This window comes from Triturus cristatus, chromosome 9 (genome assembly GCF_964204655.1).
Source record: "Triturus cristatus chromosome 9, aTriCri1.1, whole genome shotgun sequence".
Taxonomy (NCBI): domain Eukaryota; kingdom Metazoa; phylum Chordata; class Amphibia; order Caudata; family Salamandridae; genus Triturus; species Triturus cristatus.
The window spans coordinates 209,277,327-209,296,405 of record NC_140592.1 but is presented as its reverse complement, the minus strand read 5'-3'; the positions used below and the strand labels follow the sequence as shown (position 1 = coordinate 209,296,405).

Sequence of the window (19,079 nt, the reverse complement as noted above, 5' to 3'; positions counted from 1 at the left end):
TCTGAGAATCTGCCCGTTTGCAAACGGGAAAAAAGCTTGATACATATGACCCTTACATCTTTACTGTAGGAAAATATAATTTGCAAACGTTTTTCAGGGATACACGTAGAAACCTGTGACTGTTGCAGGTTTCCAAGTGTACTTCTAGCAACTTTAGCGAATTTCTTAAAATCACAAATGTGCACTTGTCAACGTATGTAAATCTGTAGGTGAAGATTTACTGCTTTCTTTCAGAAAGGGGCCCCTAATGATGATCTGGAAAAACAATGATTTAGCACTTACTTTAGCTGCAGAGTGAAAATATCAATATTTATTGCTAATGCTAACGATTAACCATGTACCTGTAGTTGCCAAATATCACTACAGTTGAACATATTACATTTTTGTAGATGGGATGTGGCCATCAGTTTGCTACACATGGCATTACCTCCTCGTAAGTCTTCCTCGCCACATGATCAACAAAGTGAGCTTCAGCTCCACACCAGAGCCCTTCCAAAGCAAAAGATAGCCTCCCATGCCTCCCATCCCTTCCCAACATGGCCGACTCCTATCATCCTTGACCTCTATAAGAGGAGGGTCGGCCCAACCCCCAGCCTGTTTTTTTGGTTCTGCGCTTATTCTCCAGATGCGCTGTCAGGTAAGTGGTTCCTACTGTAGCAGGAACATTGGTCCCTGGTTGGTGGCCCTGCTCTAGCGGGCCCTTGGGCTTTGAGACCCTCCCCCCTCCTTCCCCCGTTGTTCTCTCTATGACTGGTTAGGCTCTGCCTTAGCGAGCCAAGGGTTAACAGGATGGCAGCCTTGGAGATCTGGGGCTCTGCCTAGCGGCCCCTTCTGACCCCTCGTCTGTGTGGGCAGGTTGGTTTGTGCGCATTGTTCCTTGTCCGAGGTCCCCCGTCTGTTACTACTTTTTTCCCCATTTTCCTGCTCCCAGGCGTTCCCGGTCCGTGTGGGGCTGCTTTCCCAGAGTCTCTGCTAGGGGCGGCTTGGGATGCAGTATTGGGCGAAGGCGCCTCTGCGTCTTATTCTTCGATTACGGGGCCCGCGGAGGCCTCACGGAGTCCTGCCAAGTGTCAGTCCTGAGGGGCTGGCGGTCGGTGCAGGTTGAGGCGGGGCTCCGCTTTTCTTTTTCAAGTTCCTCGGAGCTCAGTGGCTTACCTGCTTGGCGTCTGGGACAGGCGCAGTTCCCGGCACTGGCTCGTTCCTCCCAGCATCTCCCGCCCGTGCTCGTGACTCTGCACGGGCGGCAACCGTGGTCCTCTGGCTCCCGACCGAGGTTTCATGCGGGTCGGTCGACGAGGTGGAGGGCCGCATTCTGCCGCATTTCTGATGACCAGCCTCCTAGGGGCGGGGCCGGGCTCGTTCGGCTTCCCGCACGGCAGGTTGCTTTTCAGGCGCAGCCGGTCTTGCTGTTTACTGGGTGGTTTGTGGCTGCATTTTCTCGCCTGTTTAATGATCAGGTTTCTGTTCGGTTGCTCGTTCAGTCTGTGGCTGTGCTCTGGCAACTGATGTCCTTTCTCTCCAGTGTGGATTGTCTGCGATTTTGCTCATGGAGCAGGGGGCAGATCCTCCTGTGGTGGATGGCGCGAGTTCCCAGGTCCCGGCTGAGGCCCTAAGCTTACAGTCCACCCAAGCTATGATCCAGGCTGCAGTGACAGCAGCCTTTGATGAGCGCGAAGCGGGACAGGTTCATTCTTCACCCAAACATCCACGCCTGGACCCCCCTCCGGTGTCTGATGTCGATGGGAAGGATAAGGACCTCCGAGGTCGGTATGTCCAGGGTCAGGAGCTGCGGGATGTGCTCCAGCACATCAAGGATAACATGGCGTTTCCTGCTCCTTTGGTTGATGAGCTTGAGGAGGATTTCTTCTTACAGTACTAACATAAGGAGCCTGAATCCCTTCCTCTGCATTCCTCCATCAATAAGGTGATTGAAAATGAGTGGCTGCAGGTCGATAAACAAGCCTTCCCTAGGTACCTGGCCAAGCGCTACGCCATCCAGGACTTCGCCAAGGAGTTCCCTCCCTCCATGAAGATGGACTCTCTCGTGGCTGGGCTGGCCACTCAGGGATCCATCATTTCCGAGGACTCCTCCCCTTCGGACCCGGTTGACAAGCAGGTGGAGGCCGTGGCCAAATGGGCCTATGCGGCGGCCAACTTTTGCATCCGCGTTTCTACCTACTTGTTGTACACAGTCCATTCCTTGTTGAAGGACTTCCAGGCTTTAGCGGAGCTGCTGGACCAGGGAGAGGATGAGGTTCCCACCTTGGCGCTGATGGAGCAACAAACTCGCCTCCTGTCTGACATCTCGTTTGATACGTTGGGGGCCGCGGCTGCGCTGCTACTCAAACACGGCATCAGGTCTGGCTTCGCCACTGGAAGGCGGATGCTGCCCAGAAGGTGATCCTGAAGAAGATACCCTTTTCAGGGTCTAAGCTGTACGGTGCATCGTTGGAGGACATGGTGAAGAAATAGGCGGAGGACAGGAAGCTATTGGCTCCCATCAGATCTTCCAGGGGACGTTTCTTTGGGCCCAAGAGGGTGTTTTCTTCCACATCTATGGCTAGGGGCAGTGTGCCCTTGCGAGGACGGGGTCACGGCCGGGGCATCCCATTCTTCAACAAATCCCGGTCTCAGCCTGCAGCCTCTTCCTCCGCCCCTACGTCCTGACTATCTTCTGGTCCCGCCAGGAAATTGCCCGGTGGGTGGGCGCCTACGCCTTTTCGTCTCGGCTTGGGAGTCCTCCCTCACAGATCTGTGGGCTCTCCGGATTGTCTGGGACGGGTTCTCCATTGTGTTCAGCTACACTCCTCGGGACGCTTTCAGCGCCACCCTGCTGCCTTCCTCTCCAGTGAAGCGGGTGGCCCTGCTGGCCGGCATTCAGGATCTTCTCAGCAAGGGGGCAATTCGACCTGTTCCACCGTCTCAGAGGGGAGGCGGTGTTTATTCCATCCTGTTCTTGGTGAGGAAGGTGTCTGGGGACGTTCGGCCTGTTCTGGACTTGAAGCGGGTTAATTCTTTCATTCCCCATACTAAGTTCAAAATGATCTCTCTGCAGGAGATTCTGCCGCTGCTGATTCAGGGGGAGGTGATCGCAACTCTGGATCTTCTGGATGCCTCCCTTCACGTGCCCGTCCATCCAGCCTCTCAGCGTTTCCTCCGGTTCTGCGTAGGGGGCTGTCACTACCAGTTCCAGGTACTTCATTTTGGTTTGTCCTCAGCCCCTATGGTGTTCACTAAGGTTCTGGCCCCTTTGGTGGGTATCCATCACCGGGAGGGGATCCGGGTTTTTCTGTACCTGGATGACTGGCTGATTTCTGCCTCCTCTTTTTCCAAGGGGACTCATCACTTCAAGAGGGTCTGCGAGGTGCTGTCTTCCCATGGCTTCCTGATCAACCTCAAGAAATCTCACCTGTCGCCGACCCAGGACTTGGTTTTCATTGGGGGTCGACTCGACATGCTCCAGGGGATGGTGTTCTTGCCTCTGGAATGCCAGACAACCTTGTGGCGGGATCTGGGTTCTCTCCTGGGTCTGGATTCTGCTCCGGTTCATCAATGGCTGAGGGTTCAGGGGCTGATGTCGGCTGCCATCACTGTTCTGCCTTGGGCTCGCCTCCACTTGTACCCCTTGGTGAATTATCTCCTATCCCACTGGGATCTCTGTTTGGGGGACAACGAGGTTCCTGTGGTTGTGTCCTCTCAGATTCGGGCCGACCTGGGCTGGTGGTTGGTGGAGGCTCATCTCTCCAGGGGTCTCCCGTTCCTGGTCTCCCCATCCTGGGTGGTCACGACTGACGGCAGTCACCTCGGCTGGGGGGCAACCCTGGGGTCGGGTCTGTTCAGGGTCGGTGGGATCCTCTTCAGGCAAGGTGCTCCTCCAACTTTCGGGAACTAAAGGCGGTTCTGATGGCTTGCCGGGAGTTTGCCCCTTCTCGCCGGGGTCAGCATGTGTTGGTTTGGACGGACAATCAGGTGGTGCCGGGTACATCAACCATCAGGGGGGTTGCCAGGTTCGCTCTCTTTGGCTGCTTACCCAGGAACTGATGTCCTGGGCAGTGTCTGCGGTCCTGTCCCTCAAGGCTGTGTATCTCCTGGGGAGGGAGACTGTGGAGGCAGACCACCTGAGCCAGGTGTTTCCTCCTCTATCTGCCCTCTCCCTGAAAGTCTGTGTTGAGGCACCTGGTGGCTCTGTTTGGCCTTCCACCGATAGACTTGTTCGCAGACAAGGTCAATGCTCTCCTGCCCTGTTTCTGCGCGCTCCATCCGTGCCCGAGGGCCGGGAGGGCGGAGGCGTTGTCGTTCCCTTGGCCTCACGGCCTCCTGTATGCCTTTCTCCCATTTCCCTTAATCCCACATGTCCAGTGCAAGATCCGCTTGGAAAAGGCATTCATTCTTTTGATGGTTCCCGGTTGGGTTCGCCGCCCCTGGTTTTCCTCTCCTGTGCGAGCTGGCTGTTCAGGAGTGCCGGCCTATTCCGGATCTGCGCCTATACGTTGCGGGGCCCTCCGCTCCCGGTGGGTACGTTACACCGGCTTTATCTACAGGTTTGGCTCTTGAGAGGGTGACCTTGTTGGCCCAGGGGTGTTCCGTGGGGGTGGTTGACTTGCTGCAGGGGTCTCGCAGGTCTTCTACTTTGCTATCTTATTCTCGTCATTCGTCTTCCTTTTCTCCTTGGTGCGGGCTGAATGGGGCCGACCCTATCTCGATGGACCCCTTGAGAGTCCTTGATTTCCTTGCTGAGGGTTTTTCCATGAGTTTGGCTCCCTCCACTCTGCGGGCTCAGTGGGCAGTCCTGCGGGCTTTCCGCAGTCCGGGCCTGGATGGCCTGGATCCTTTGATGGCTCGCTTGCTACGGAGTTGTTTTTTGCAGCGGCCTCAGGCTATTTGCCTGGATCCTCCCTGGGATCTTCTGATGGTTTTGTGGACCCTCCAGGGTGCTCCCTATGAGCCGCTGGGCTCATTGGATGTTAAGTTTCTGACATTCAAGGTGGTGTTCTTGGAGGCGATTGTCTCGGCTGGTAGGATGGGTGAACAGGGGTCCTTCCTTCGGTCTCCCTCTTCTAACGGGTTCTCCCGGACCGTCTGGTTTTGCGACCTGACACTCATTTCCTTCCCAAGGTGCCTTTGGTCATGAACCGCTCCCGTGAGGTGGTCTTGCCTTCCTTTCCTCCGGGGGGCGACTCAGATTCTGATGCCTCTCCGTCCCTTCTGGATGTTCGGCGGGCGGTCATGGTTTATCTGGACCGCTCGGCCGCTTTTTGTTGTTGTGACAGTTTGTTCGTGACTTTTGGTCCGGTTCGGTCTGTTCACAAACCTTCCGTCTCCACCTTGAGTCGGTGGCTTAAGCAGGCTATCTTGCTGGCCTACGGGTCCCAGGTGTCTGAACTCCCAACCGGGATTCAGGGTCCTTCTACTCGGGGCCTCTCTGTGTCCTGGGCCTCTTTTAAGGGGGTTTCTACGGAAGATATTTGCAGGGCTGCGACCTGGGCCTCTCCGCACATGTTCATGGAGCACTACCGGGTGGTTTGGGGTGGTTCTCCTCGTGGGGATTTTGCGGAGACGGTGCTAGGTGCTGGGTTCTCTATCCCTTGATTGGGGCTCCTGGTTTTGTTCTGTATAATTGCAAGCTGCATTAAATCTTGTTTTTGATATCATGTACTCCTTGTCAGTGGCTTCTAGTTCACTTTGAAGCCTCTTGGCTTGGGTATGTGCTCACTTCATTGACCATGTGGCGAGAAAGACTTACAAGGAGGGAATGCCCCGGTTACTTACCGGTAATCTTCATTACTACGAGTATTGTCTTCCTTGCCACATGAGTTCCCATCCCTCCCTCCCGGTGGTGCTATCGGCTTCATGTTTGGGATTGGTAGTTCTTCAGGCTCGGGGTTGGGCCGGCCCTCCTCTTATAGAGGTCAAGAGTGATAGGGGTCGGCCATGTTCGGTAGGGATGGGAGGCATGGGAGACTTCTGCTTTGGAGGGTTCTGGTGTGGAGCTGAAGCTCACTTCGTTGATCACGTGGGGAGGAAGACAATACTCGGAGTAATGAAGACTACCGGTAAGTAACCGGTGCAAGACTCTCCCTTAAATGATCAATGTCATTATAGCCTGGGAAGACCTTCAGGAAGATCTTTGTGCCACCAACTACTGATGGATAGTCCTATCGGCGGGGGCTAGCACTATGACCCTTGTTGCGAAAGTCATCCTCAAGGGCTAAGAGCAATGAAGTGGAAGATATTTCAATATGGATCAGCGAGAAAGGGGGGGGGGGGGGGAGTGATTGATACACATCCTAGGAAGTACCAGTGACACCAGTTGCAGTGTGGTTACCTAGTGGCAGATGTATCATCATTGCAGTTTGCGAGTCCTTAATAGCGAATTTTACCGATTCACTATTAACGACTCAGAAAATGCAATGTATGTAGGTTTCGCAATAATAATTGTGATTCCTACATATTCCTTAATTGCGAATCGAAAATTGCGTTTCGCAATTAAGGAATTCCTTCCCATTCCTTCCTATAGGTCCATAGGAATGAATGGGAAGACATTCGCAATTTGCGAGTACCCAATAGGTAAATTGTGAATGCAATTTCAAGGGTGCAAGGGTGCCAAAAGGACACCCTGTTGCGCCCCTGAAATATGCATGTGTGCACATGTGGCGCACATACATGCCCTATGTGCGCCACATGGCACTTTGAAAAATGCCAAAAAGTGCATTTTTCAAGGAAATCGGTGGTAATTTGTGATTTCTTAAGGGAAAATCATACAACTTGGGTGCTTCCAGAATTGCATTTAAGGAATCGCAATTTGAGATTCCTTAAATGGATTTGCAAAATAGGGAATTGCAAATTTTGCGATTCCTTATTTTGCGATGGCCTTTTGGGATGATACATCCCAAAAGGCTTTATCCCGTTCTGCGAATCGGCCCGTTTGCGAACGGGAAAACCCTTGATACATCAGGCCCCTAGTGCCCAAGTTATGGATGAGATGTTGAAGATGCTCTATGCTAGAAAACCAGTTGTTTTGCCAAAAGGGTAATTTCCCATATTAAGAGTGATGTTCAATATATAAAGGGATCTCTATACCACAATGAAATACGTCTTGTAAATCGGAGTCACAACCATTCCCAGGGTGCTGAGGAGGGCTCACTTGTAGAGCTCTACTTGTTGGTCGATCGATCAAAAAGATGCTCCTTTTGAAATCCAGTGGGCAGGAGGTGGAGCCCCCAAACTTACATAAGTTGTACATACCTTGTGCTATGTACCTGCAGCAACACTCCATAGGTCCCACGGGGCTGTAACCAGCATGAAGTGGGAGAGTCATAGATGCCAGAAATGCATCTGACATATCGCTCTTTCTATTACTTGGGCACATAAAAGCACGAGTGAGAGAATGATAGAAAGAAAGAGTTTGGTTTCTTTGGCGAGGCCTATAAAGTATATAGGGTGCTTCTCTTGAGCCAGCTGCAGTTTACTTAAATTTCTGGAATTCATAGGGGGTGCAGGAGACATTCCTACTCCAGGCTGAAAAGAAGAGGAAGTTGCTCTGTGGTCAGTGCGAGGCGAAAGTACAGGACTGCTTACAAAGAGCAAGCAGGGCTTATAAGGAGCTAGTTTGCTCTCTTGACAGTGATAAGTATTGGTCAGTGATGGACTCAAACTACAGTCTCAGGGTTGGCTGCAATTTCAGGTCTGGCAATAGTGTGGCAGCCCAGGTGGCCTAGCCCGCTGTCTAAATTATTAAATAACTGACACATATAGGAGTGAACAATTGACTCAGAGCCGAGGGTGCATCCGGCTAAAAGATGCCCGGAGGGTATCACCCCAGTGTTCAGATTTACGTTCAAAGACTCCAAACGGGATAGATCCTTTCATTTCATTTTCACATTTTATTTTATTTCTTTTAACCTTGGATTTACCTGGTATTCATTTTTAAACATGTTGAAGGAGGTTCCAGACAAACGAATGGCTTTCCTTGTCTAATCCAAAATGTCTCTATAAAGAAAGAAAAAGAAGAAATGAATTACTGAATTTAATGCAGGTGTCATTTATAAATATTTTTTTTAAAATAGCAAGTAGAAATTACTTTGGCAAGTTACAAATCATTTAGTACTTCTATAATTGTAAGGTTTTTCCTGAATCATGCAGTCAAAGAGAAGAGATAGCAAAATCAAATGTGACATTGGTGGTGTGCTCCACCAAGGAGGTATTCTGGATTATTGCAGATTTGGGGCCAGATGTATGACCCTCGGTGTTTGCAACTCCCAATATGCATGTTTTGCGACTCACAAACACTGATGTACAACAGTGTCTGAGACACTGTTTGCGATTCCCAAATGGGTCGCAAAGGACCAGCCTCATTAATATTCATGAGCCAGGTCGCATTTTGTGACTGATTCGGACTTACATTTTATGACAGGCATGGTGGACTGCTGGGGTCAGTAGACCAACATGTCTGTGACTGCTTTTTCAATAAAGCACTTTTTGTTTTGGTTTGTTTTTCTAAATGCATCCCGTTTCCCTTAACGGAAAACTGGATTCATTTAAAAATGTAAAATTAAATATGTCAGTTTCATTTTTTAAGAGCTGGCAGTGGTTTGTGGGCCACTGCCTGCTCTTAAAAACATTCTTGCTGCCAATCACAAAGAGGAAGGGGTCCCCCTCCCCATTTGCAACTGGCTCACCACCAATTTGAAATTGAGGGTAAGCGCGATTGTTTTGCCACAGCATTTGCATTTGCATTAGCAAAGCAATCTTACATCCCCCTGTGACTCGTTATTAGGAAGGGACGCCCTTGGCACGTCCCTCCCTAATAGCAACTCACAAATTGTGCCGACTTTCAAAATAGGTTTGGTACATGCTACAACCCTTTTTAGCGGTCGCAAACGGGCCGATTTACCATTTGCAAATGCTGAAAACAGTCATACATCTGGCCTCTTGTCTCCCAGGTGCCGTCACATCTAGTGTGAGCAGTCACAGTCTAGTTCAAAGAAGGTCTATCAACTTTTGGCCGAGATACAGTATAATAAAAGAACTACAGTTGAAATAAACTGCATAAATACGCAGCAAAAACCGACCTTGGCTTCTGTGTACAAAGACCACATGGTACTTAAACATAGGAGTCCAACTCGAAAAGAAAGGTGAAGATTGATAATGCAAACCCTGAAAACTTAAAATAATATTCTAACCCTAGGGATAATATTACCAAATAATTTATCCTCTAGTAAACTAGTTAAGGAACAGTTAGAAAAATCAAATTCAATTGCGATGGCCTGGCTTCGATTTTTATTTCTGTGGGGCAAATTATTCCAGCACTGGAGATATAGCGCAAGCATTCAGGACTTACGGATATATACTTTGAAATGTCTCAAGTTTTAAGATTTGGGGACCATCGCTAAACTTGATGGGAAGCTTTGGAAGGTGCATGAGAGATTACAGCTGTACTTGGGAATGAGTTGGTAATGTATAGTAGCTGTGCTGAAATTTAACAGAATATGATAATCCATGTCCCAGTAAAGATGTTGAAGTCTATTATTTGGAAGAAATTGTCAAAAAATATGAATACATCAATGGACTTGTAGGCTGGTGGTAAAGATATTAGCTATATTGGGCCTAATTAAGTAGGATGTCTTTTTGTACAGCCGCCCGGCCAAATGCAAAAACTGCTGAAGTCTCCAACGCAAATAATACATTTTGAAAATTACTTTAAATGTTGCAGTAGTATAAAGAGGATAGCTCCAATGTACCTGATGGAGCAGGTAGAACACAATTTTGTATACCTCCTCTACTTTGCATGAAAAGACTAACTAGATAACCTACTGATGATTATAATTTACTAACTGTTTGTTGTGTGATATTAATTCAACCTTTTGCATACACAAATTACAAGTTGGAAATTGCTATTTGCATGGCAGAATAACTCAAATAACTAAAATACGATATTGCATGATTAATGTTGCTTACGTGATGTTTGCATTCCTGATTGGATCCTTAAGGTAAATATTATTGCTTTAAATGTCGCTATATGCTAGGAAAATACTAATACATAAAGGGATTAGTGAGGGTATAACATTAGAATCATCATTTCTTTGTATTAATTATTCTTTTGTGTTTGATTTGCTTAAGTTGACATTTGGGCCTACCCTAAAATGGAGTAAAAAAATCGAGTTAAGAAGTGGCCACCGTCTCGTGAGCGTGATGCCTACTGCGCAGACTCGGGTGGCTCCGTGAACTTCCTAACAACCTAAGCACCCAATGCCCTCGGTCAAGGATAGGATCTTGGTGGACTGCCAAACCACAGTCAGTAAAAACTGGTTAAAATTAACAATTGGATCATACAAGCAAACCAAAAAACATTGTAGCATAAGGACAAAGCATACGTCATGGAAGTGAACCAGCAAAATCCATGAGAACTCGATGGAATAAAATTGGACGTTTTCGATCAGCCAATCACAGACTATTTCCGCCTAAAAAATGTTTCATGTTATCCCGAAATTTATTATAAAAAGAGTAGTAGAATAGGGAGGGATATATCTCTATCTCTTTCCCTCGTTTTCCTGATGGCATGCTGGCATTCGGCGGTTACTATGACTGCACACCCTCTTTGACCCCACAGGCGACGACAGATGCTTGCACAATTTCTAGTCCTTTGGAGATCTTTAGGACTGTAACTTGCTGAGCAAAGAACTTTCAGACTTTAAGCTTTGGCCTGCTTTATTTGGACAATTTAATGGCTAATTTGGTTATGCAGAGCCAAATGAATTAGAGAAAATCCAGATAGCAAGAATAGGTAAATATTATGACCTGCGATTTGAATTAATTGATCTAGAAATTCTAAAACGTTTGATGAAACAAATGCAAATAGTAATTGCAAACAAAAATTTAGATAAACAAATATTTGATTAACAGAAATTATGAGTTTGTGGTTTTTCGTTAAAGAGAATAAAGGATTCTGAGTCTTAAAATGTATTTTAGCTGGTTCTAAGTCACCATCAACCAATCCAACTAATTGGTCCATCGACCAAGTGGGTGGAGTGCCTTGATGTTTGGGATTAGTAATCTATAGGTGGCGAATGTTAATGTATATTCTGTAAAATAACTTTTTCTTCCCTATAGGTTATAAGGTACCCCCCCCACATGTCCAGCGGATTCATCATCCTCCTGTGTGCAGATACAAATGCGTTAGTGTGAATGTTGGTGTTATGGACCCCACCAATGAATGTGTGTGTGAATGAATAAATGTGGTAATGGATCTGTGACGCAGGGAGGATCTGTAAACTTGCCCCCCTTTTTTTCGCTGGATCTGAGGAAATATGAATTTTGTGATCAGTTATGTCCCCTATCGTAGACCCCAACGGCTCCATGTGCATGCTATAAGTACATGTATGTTCCCTCCAGTTCCAGTTATGAAGACGCAAATACATGTGCGTCCACCGTCAACATGTCCTCTTTCAGATCCGCCATGAATGGGTCAGATATTCCATTCCTAAGTATGAAAGGCCACCGACTTTATGTGGTTCACTTTCCACATTTTACAGATTCAGGCGAGTAGGCCCTGAATTCTGCCATCAAGCCTTTTCCTGCCTTCTGCCTCTGAAAGCTCCAGTCCGAGCCTGCATCTGTATCCATGAACTTTGTCCTACTCCCTGCGCGGCTAACGGTGCCTGATCCAGCCTGTTGCCTGCCAAAAACTGTATTTCACCTTCAAGATTATCTGCTCCGCTCCTCATCCGATGCATTCCTGTCTAGTAGTTTAGGTAAACATTCTTCCAGCTACCGTGCTAAGGGCCAAGCCTCACTGTCCTCATGCAAGTAATTCATAGCCCCTGTTACCATGGAAGATTCCTGTCCCCTCGCATCTCATGTAGACACTTAGACGCTTGTACACGCACCAACAGTCAGTATAGAATAGATTCTGTCCGAGAGACCTTTCCTTTTGGATAATACAGTTCTTTAAACATAAGATGTTAGATATGATTTGAGATTAGGTTGACATGACCCCCCAGACTTCTGTCTCCACATGTAGAGCTAAATGTCAAGTCCCCTTCACCCTCTAGTTGCACGTCAATCACACGTCATGCGGCTGCGCGCGCATCTCTGCCAAATATTTCTGCTGACATTGCAGGATTCTCTTATGGATCCACCCACTTGTGACATCATGTTTAATGACGTATTTAGTTACGCCTATATGTCCGCCTTTTTTAGTTACGTATGCATATTTTATCTATCTTATCAACTGTTACGCCTCCTGCATCTGTTTCACTGTAATGCATTTCTTATAAAAACGATTACCTGTCAATAATGTATTGCCTTCCTTCCTGAACCCCCATGGTGATGGAATTGGAAGCCTGCAGTTCGAATTGTAATTCCTTTGTAGAGGAATAAAGCCTTTTAGAACCTCTAATACCACGGATTCTGCCTCTTATATTTACTGAGTTATTCTTACTAGACTTTACCGCATAAAAAAATAGTGCCGGTAATGAAATATTTACCACATAAATTGGCGCCCGAATAGGGACACTTTCTCATCTCACGCGCCGGAGGTGCGTTGCAGGCCCGGTCTCCTGCCACAGCTGAACGGACAAAAACGCGTACCTGCAGGATTTCCTGTATCTCCCTCCGGCCAAGCGGGGGCGACTGAGGCTGCGATCAACACCCAGACGAGGCGGTGAGAAGTGCGAAGTATCCCGACCAGAGCCTAGCTGAGAGAGCAAGATCCGAGGTATACAGAGGCCCACCAGATTCCGAAGTTCCGAGTCCAGTCGAGTCGAGTCCAGTCCGGTCCAGTTTCAGTTCAGTTCCGAGGCCTTCCGTTCCGAGCTACCCGGTGAGTACCATTGCCGGGGAGGCATTTAACGTGCACATAGTCTGTGCCGGTCAAGACGGGTTTGGGTACACAAATCCGGTCTGCACTGTTTCAGCAGTGTATCTGTACTGTTTAGCAGTATATCTAGTATGTCTTGCATATAATTTAGTATTATCTAGTGTTAAGTATTATGTCAGTAACTAGTTTCTTATTAGTTATTATCGTTCGTTAAAACTGTTAAATGTTAAATGTTTTAAATACGTTCTACATATTGTGGTGTGAATGATTGTTCATCATTGTGTTTACTGTATTACGTGTGTTCAAGGTTAAGTAACCAGATCTAAAAATGCCGCTCTTTTCGAAATTAAGACAGATCAAAACCAGAAAAGGGGTACTCGAAGAAGCTGTTCCCATCCCACCTAGGGACACTCCAGGATACTTCATGTATCATAAACATGGCCTAGATGCCGTATTATTTCTTGATTTATGGGTGGACTACACCAAAGAGTTACCAGAGAGTCAGAGATGGCCCGCAGCGGGGACCTGGGATGCAGATTGCATCATGAGAGTAGAAGAAGAATTATGGAAAAAGAAAGCCAGACAGTCACAGAAAGATGCCATTGAATTATGGCGTAAAGAATCATATAGACGAACAGAAAAAGCGCTCAGACAGGAAGAGAAAGGTAGGGAGAATTCAAACAAAGCCCGAGAAAATCTATTAATTGAGGAAGGTACCCGAGTAAAATCAGAACAAGTAGATAGACAAAGAAACACTCTTATGAATGGTATGTATCCTCTTCTGGCCGAAGGGTTACCTAAGGCTACCCCGGAAATACCAAAAGACTTGACTCCTCCATTACTCCCGATAAAAGCACATCCCAAAACACATCCTAAAACGGCAAAGGACGTTTCCTCCTATTTAGATGACGTAGCTCCCGAGTATGCTAATACCATACCACACACACCGCTTGCCGATGGTGTTCAACATCAAGAGCATCCGTCTGTATCCCCGCAACAACAAACTCCTACGCCCATCCCCACAGGTCCATCCGTTTCTACTATTTTTCCCGCATCTACAATTTCTATCTTACGTCCAACGAATCCTTTCTTGCCCAGCACCTCAGATGGTGCTACAGGAGGTACGACAGACATGTTTGCCACACCGCCGCGAAATAAACAGACCCTTAGAGATTTAGCACTCCAACGTACACCCCAACTAGCGACATCCGACATGTTTAAAGAACATCTTGTGGATTGTAGATATGATCCAGTGCCAGGTAAACAGGACAGATTGCTAATATCATCACTACGTATAAGACGAGCTACATTGTATTTAATGACGATACCAGGAATGGTTGAACACCTAGACAATATATATCACTTCGTCCAAACAGTGCGAGGCCCAGAAAGTATTAACGAAGCTATGGAATACCAGAAAGTGGATATCCAAAGACAACTACTACGTTTTTTCATAAACTGCGTGATTAGGAACCAAGACAGGCCTGGGGCAGATCATGATACCATACAGAAACTTGCCAAATGGGGTCAGAACATATCAGACGAGAAACATGATAAACAGGCGTGTATAGTCGCCATGTATCGAAAGATCCGCAAGGAAGTAGAACGAATACATAAAGAAAGACGAGAAGCAGACAGAATTGAATCAGAAGGAGAGGAGGAGCAAGAATCAGAACAATTAGATACGATAGCTTACGTAGGTAGAGGAAGACCCCATAATAATGCTAGAGGCTTTAATGATCCAATACGTTCGATACGTCCAGAATGTAATAGACATTTTCAAACCCCTATGTTAAATACAAGATCCCCTGAACACCTATTCCAAGCCGCTGATAAATTACTCCGAGATCGAAGGGGGTACCATATGCTCGATTCCATGGATGAACAAGAATTAGCCAGGTCAGCAGTACAATGGGCTGACAGTCCCAGTAAATACAGTGATGATGCACTAGCACACACGTTTCTGAATCTTGCCCCAGACGAACAGCGTTTATCTAGTATATACATGATTCAACACCTCCTTATATTATATAAAAGCCAACACTCCGATCCAGGACCCTTACCTGACATATTGACCGAATTACTCACGAATAAATGGAGAGGGTCAGGTACTGATTTAATTAAAGAAATTCTAGAATTTCGAAACCAGTATATAGCTTTCGTGTGCCCAGAACACGTTCCAGTTCCCATTATGGGAAGAAAAATGTATCACATAGATAGACAGAATCCGTTACGCGAAGTACACCCAATCAGAGGTGAAGGTAATAACTTTACACGCGTGTTTGTGTACACGCCTATAACCAAAATCGAATTATTAGAAATGAAGAAAGTAGTACCCAGCCATGACAAAGATCCAGCAGGTTTCCACCGTGAGATAAAAGACATGTTACTCATGGGAGAGTATACCTACCCCGACATTATGAAAATATTGAAAGTGTTAATGCCTGCCGGTATTTACGAGAAACTCAAAGAAAAGGAATGGGAGGTAGGAGACCAAAAGATAGATTGGACAGCATTAGAAAACGAAGAAAAGGCTCGAGCTGCAGGATCAGGGCTTGGGGAAAAGACTACAGCACTACCAGGATTACTAGTGCAGGTACTGCCACGTTTATTAACTACGAAAAAGGAGGACTGGGGTGCAATCTCAGCCTGTAAACAAAAGCAAGATGAAGACACTAGTGATTTCTATTCCCGATTTGAAAAATGTTTTGGTATTAATAGTGGCATAAAAGCAAGTAGCGAGTCATATCCACATCTGTTTGTGACAAAATTAGTTGAAAATTCCCTACCGCAAGTTAAGAATAGAGTATTGAAATTTGAGAGTACCTGGCAAAGTAATACCCCGTCACAGATGTTACAGATGTTACAATATCACCACAATAGAATTAGAGAAGAACAAGAACACGAACAAAGACGTATGAAAGATACAAAAATGAAAATGCTTGTTGCTCAGTCAGTTCCAGCTGATGGTCATAAAAAGGGTGATTCCGCAGGTCCAACGAAAGGGACATGCAACTATTGTAAACAACAAGGTCATTATATACACGATTGTCCAGTCCTGAAACATAATATTGCCACAGGTAGAACCCAGGAAAGAACACGTCCACCTAGACAGGATCAGAATCAACAACAAATCCCTCAGCATGCACAACCTAGGTCAGCTCCGCAACAACTAGCTCCGCAACAGGTAGCTCCACAACAGACCGTAGCACCACCACAAGCGCAGCCTATTGCTGCCACACAAGCAACAACACAACAGATGTATCAGTATGCACAAGCAGATTATCCCGATTATCAGCGATACACATGAAATAGCCTAGAGAGGGAAGTTGGCTTACCCCTTATCGAGGTTCCTGTAGACCAAGAGGGACCTTATGTACATAGTGAACTATTAGGGGAAGACAGAAAGTTTTTACTTGATACAGGGGCAAGCAGAACAACTATACGACGCAGTGAAGTTCCAGGGGCACCCCTCTCAGGCTCACAGAATATTTCCCTTGGATTCTTAGGAAAACCTATAATTAATGAAGTAACGCAACCCCTTCCACTTACGGTTGGTCCATTGACACGAACTACAGATTTATTGCTTACTAAATCATGTCCAGAAAACTTGTTAGGTATAAAAACATTGAAAGCTCTAGGAGCTATAATATGTTGTTCTCCGGAGGAGTACGACTATTTTTACGTGACTTTAAAGGTCACTACGTGTCCAGAGACATGGACCACCGGCTGCAGAATTTACCAACACATCTATGGGCACAAGGCCCCACTGATGTTGGTTGCATGAACATTACACCATATCGAGTCACACTAAAAACAGGAGTAGTACTACCACGAATGCGACAATACAAGTTACCACCAGATGCTGTTGTGGCTTTGCTGCAAATCATTGACGAGCTCATTGCACAAGGAGTGGTTGTCGAAACCGACTCCAATGTATGCAATTCCCCGATAATCCCGATTCTTAAAAGAACGGATCCAAAAGCACCACCAGTATATCGATTAGTTATTGATCTGCGCGAATTAAATAAATGTATTGTACCACAATACCCTGTGGTCCCAGATATCTCCTCATTACTAACAGCTATTGACTCAGAAGCAACATTCTTCACTGTAATTGATCTCAAGAATGCTTTCTTTAGTGTCCCAATAGATCCGGAAAGTCAATATCTGTTCGGATTCAGTTTAAATGGACGAAGTTTTAAATTCACACGCGCACCTCAAGGATTTACAGAAAGCCCCAGCATCTATAGCCAAGCACTGAAACGAGAACTTGACAGTATCCACATGCCAGTCAACACTGCCTTGCTTCAATATGTCGATGATCTGCTGATCACCGCCCGAAGCGAACCTGAATGTGAAACAGCGTCACTGACGGTTTTGAAATTTCTGGCCGACAAGGGGCACAAGGTGTCCCCTTCTAAGCTGCAATTCTGTGTCCAGCGAGTTGTTTACCTTGGGCACTCGCTGTCCAAGGAGGGAAGACAGCTTACACCCGACCGCATCCAGTTGATTGCTAACATGTCACCACCCAAGACACAAAAGGAGGTGCGGGCTTTTATAGGTCTCACTTCATACTGTAGGCAGTGGATCCCTCAATATGCATTTCTAGCAAAACCACTCATCCAGTTGACAACACAGGAGGCAGCCACATCGACTGTTCTCCCATGGACTCAAGAACATACACATGCCTTTGAAAGCTTAAAGAAAGCTTTATGCCAAGCACCTGTTTTAGCAACACCATGTTACAGTAACCAGTTTACACTCTTTGTTACAGAACGCGACGGTACTGCCTTGTCAGTACTCACTCAGGAACAAGCAGGATCACACAAACCATGTGCTTATTTCTCTAGTACATTAGATCCAGTAGCTCAGGCTCTTCCTGCGTGCCTGAAATCAGTGGCAGCAACAGCTTTAGCAATCCGACAAAGCGATGCCATAGTGTTAGGACATCAATTGACAGTACAAGTACCACACGCAGTAGAGGTTCTCTTGAACCGCACACAAACACAACACTTGACTATAGCGAGACTCACCGGTTACGAATTGACATTGTTTCAGCCACACATAGAAATCAGACGTTGTAATACGTTAAATCCTGCCACACTTTTGCCAGTAAATGGAACAGATCCATTAGCACATGATTGTATTGAAGTCATTACCATCACGACGAAACCCAGACAAGACTTGACAGATATCCCTTTATCAGATCCCGACTTGACATTTTATGTAGATGGTTCATGTATGAGAACAAGTACAGGAGAGTTAGTGGCCGCTTACGCAGTCACAACAGACACTGAAGTCATTGAAACAAATTGTATTAACACTTTGTCAGCTCAAGCAGCAGAGCTCATCGCTCTGACACAAGCCTGTATCCAAGCCAAAAATAAGAAAGTCAACATATACACAGATTCACGGTATGCATTCGGAGTCGTCCATGACTTCGGCGTACTGTGGCGAGAGCGAGGTTATTTAACTTCTCACGGTGCCCACATCCAACACGGACCCCTCATTCAAGCCCTATTAGACGCGATTCATCTACCTACTGCAATATCGATTATGAAATGCAAAGCCCATACAAAAGTTACCGATATCATTTCTCAGGGTAACGACTTAGCTGACAGAACAGCTAAACAGACTGCTCAGAATCAGACTCACACAACTGACACGACAAAGACAATAGTTCCGACACTAACACATTGCATGACAGTTAAGGATCCCGCCCTTGATGTAATTGATATACAGACACATGCTACACCAGAAGAAATAAAGAAATGGACTGAATTAGGAGGGATCCAAACGGATCAAGGATGGATGACGAAGGAAAAATCTATATGGTTTCTTCCCGACTCCATGGTTCAAGTCATCATTAACACAATACATAGTCCAGCGCACCTAGGAGAAAAAGCTATGCTAGACAGCATTCAACACATCTGGTTCAACAAACATTTACGAGCCGCAGCTAAACAAAAAGTTCGTACCTGTATGATATGTTGTCAGTTTAATCCAGGTAAAAGCATCCCCGTAGAGCAGGGTGGATTTCAACCTCCCGATCATGCTTTTGAAGCCCTCCAGATGGATTATATCCAGATGGAACGATGTCGAGGATTCAAATATGTTCTCGTAGTTGTCTGTGCTCTTTCCCGTTGGACAGAAGCCTACCCGGTTTCAGATTACACTGCCCCGACTACTGCCAAACAGTTAGTTCGAGAATTCTTCCCACGGTATGGTTTGCCACGTGTTGTCTACTCAGATAACGGCC

At 46.4% G+C, this 19,079-nt stretch overlaps 1 protein-coding gene across 5 annotated transcripts in view; it reads right to left on the bottom strand.

The window, feature by feature from the left end:
- Positions 1-19,079, bottom strand: part of CFAP20DC (CFAP20 domain containing) — a 1,691,586-nt gene that overhangs the window by 1,586,363 nt on the left and 86,144 nt on the right. For all 5 annotated transcript variants that reach the window (XM_085624732.1, XM_085624734.1, XM_085624733.1 and 2 more), the window contains exon 2: positions 7,914-7,989. In XM_085624732.1, coding sequence (XP_085480858.1) covers positions 7,914-7,934 — 21 coding nt within the window. In that variant the 5' untranslated portion in view covers positions 7,935-7,989. The remainder of the gene's footprint in view (positions 1-7,913; positions 7,990-19,079) is intronic.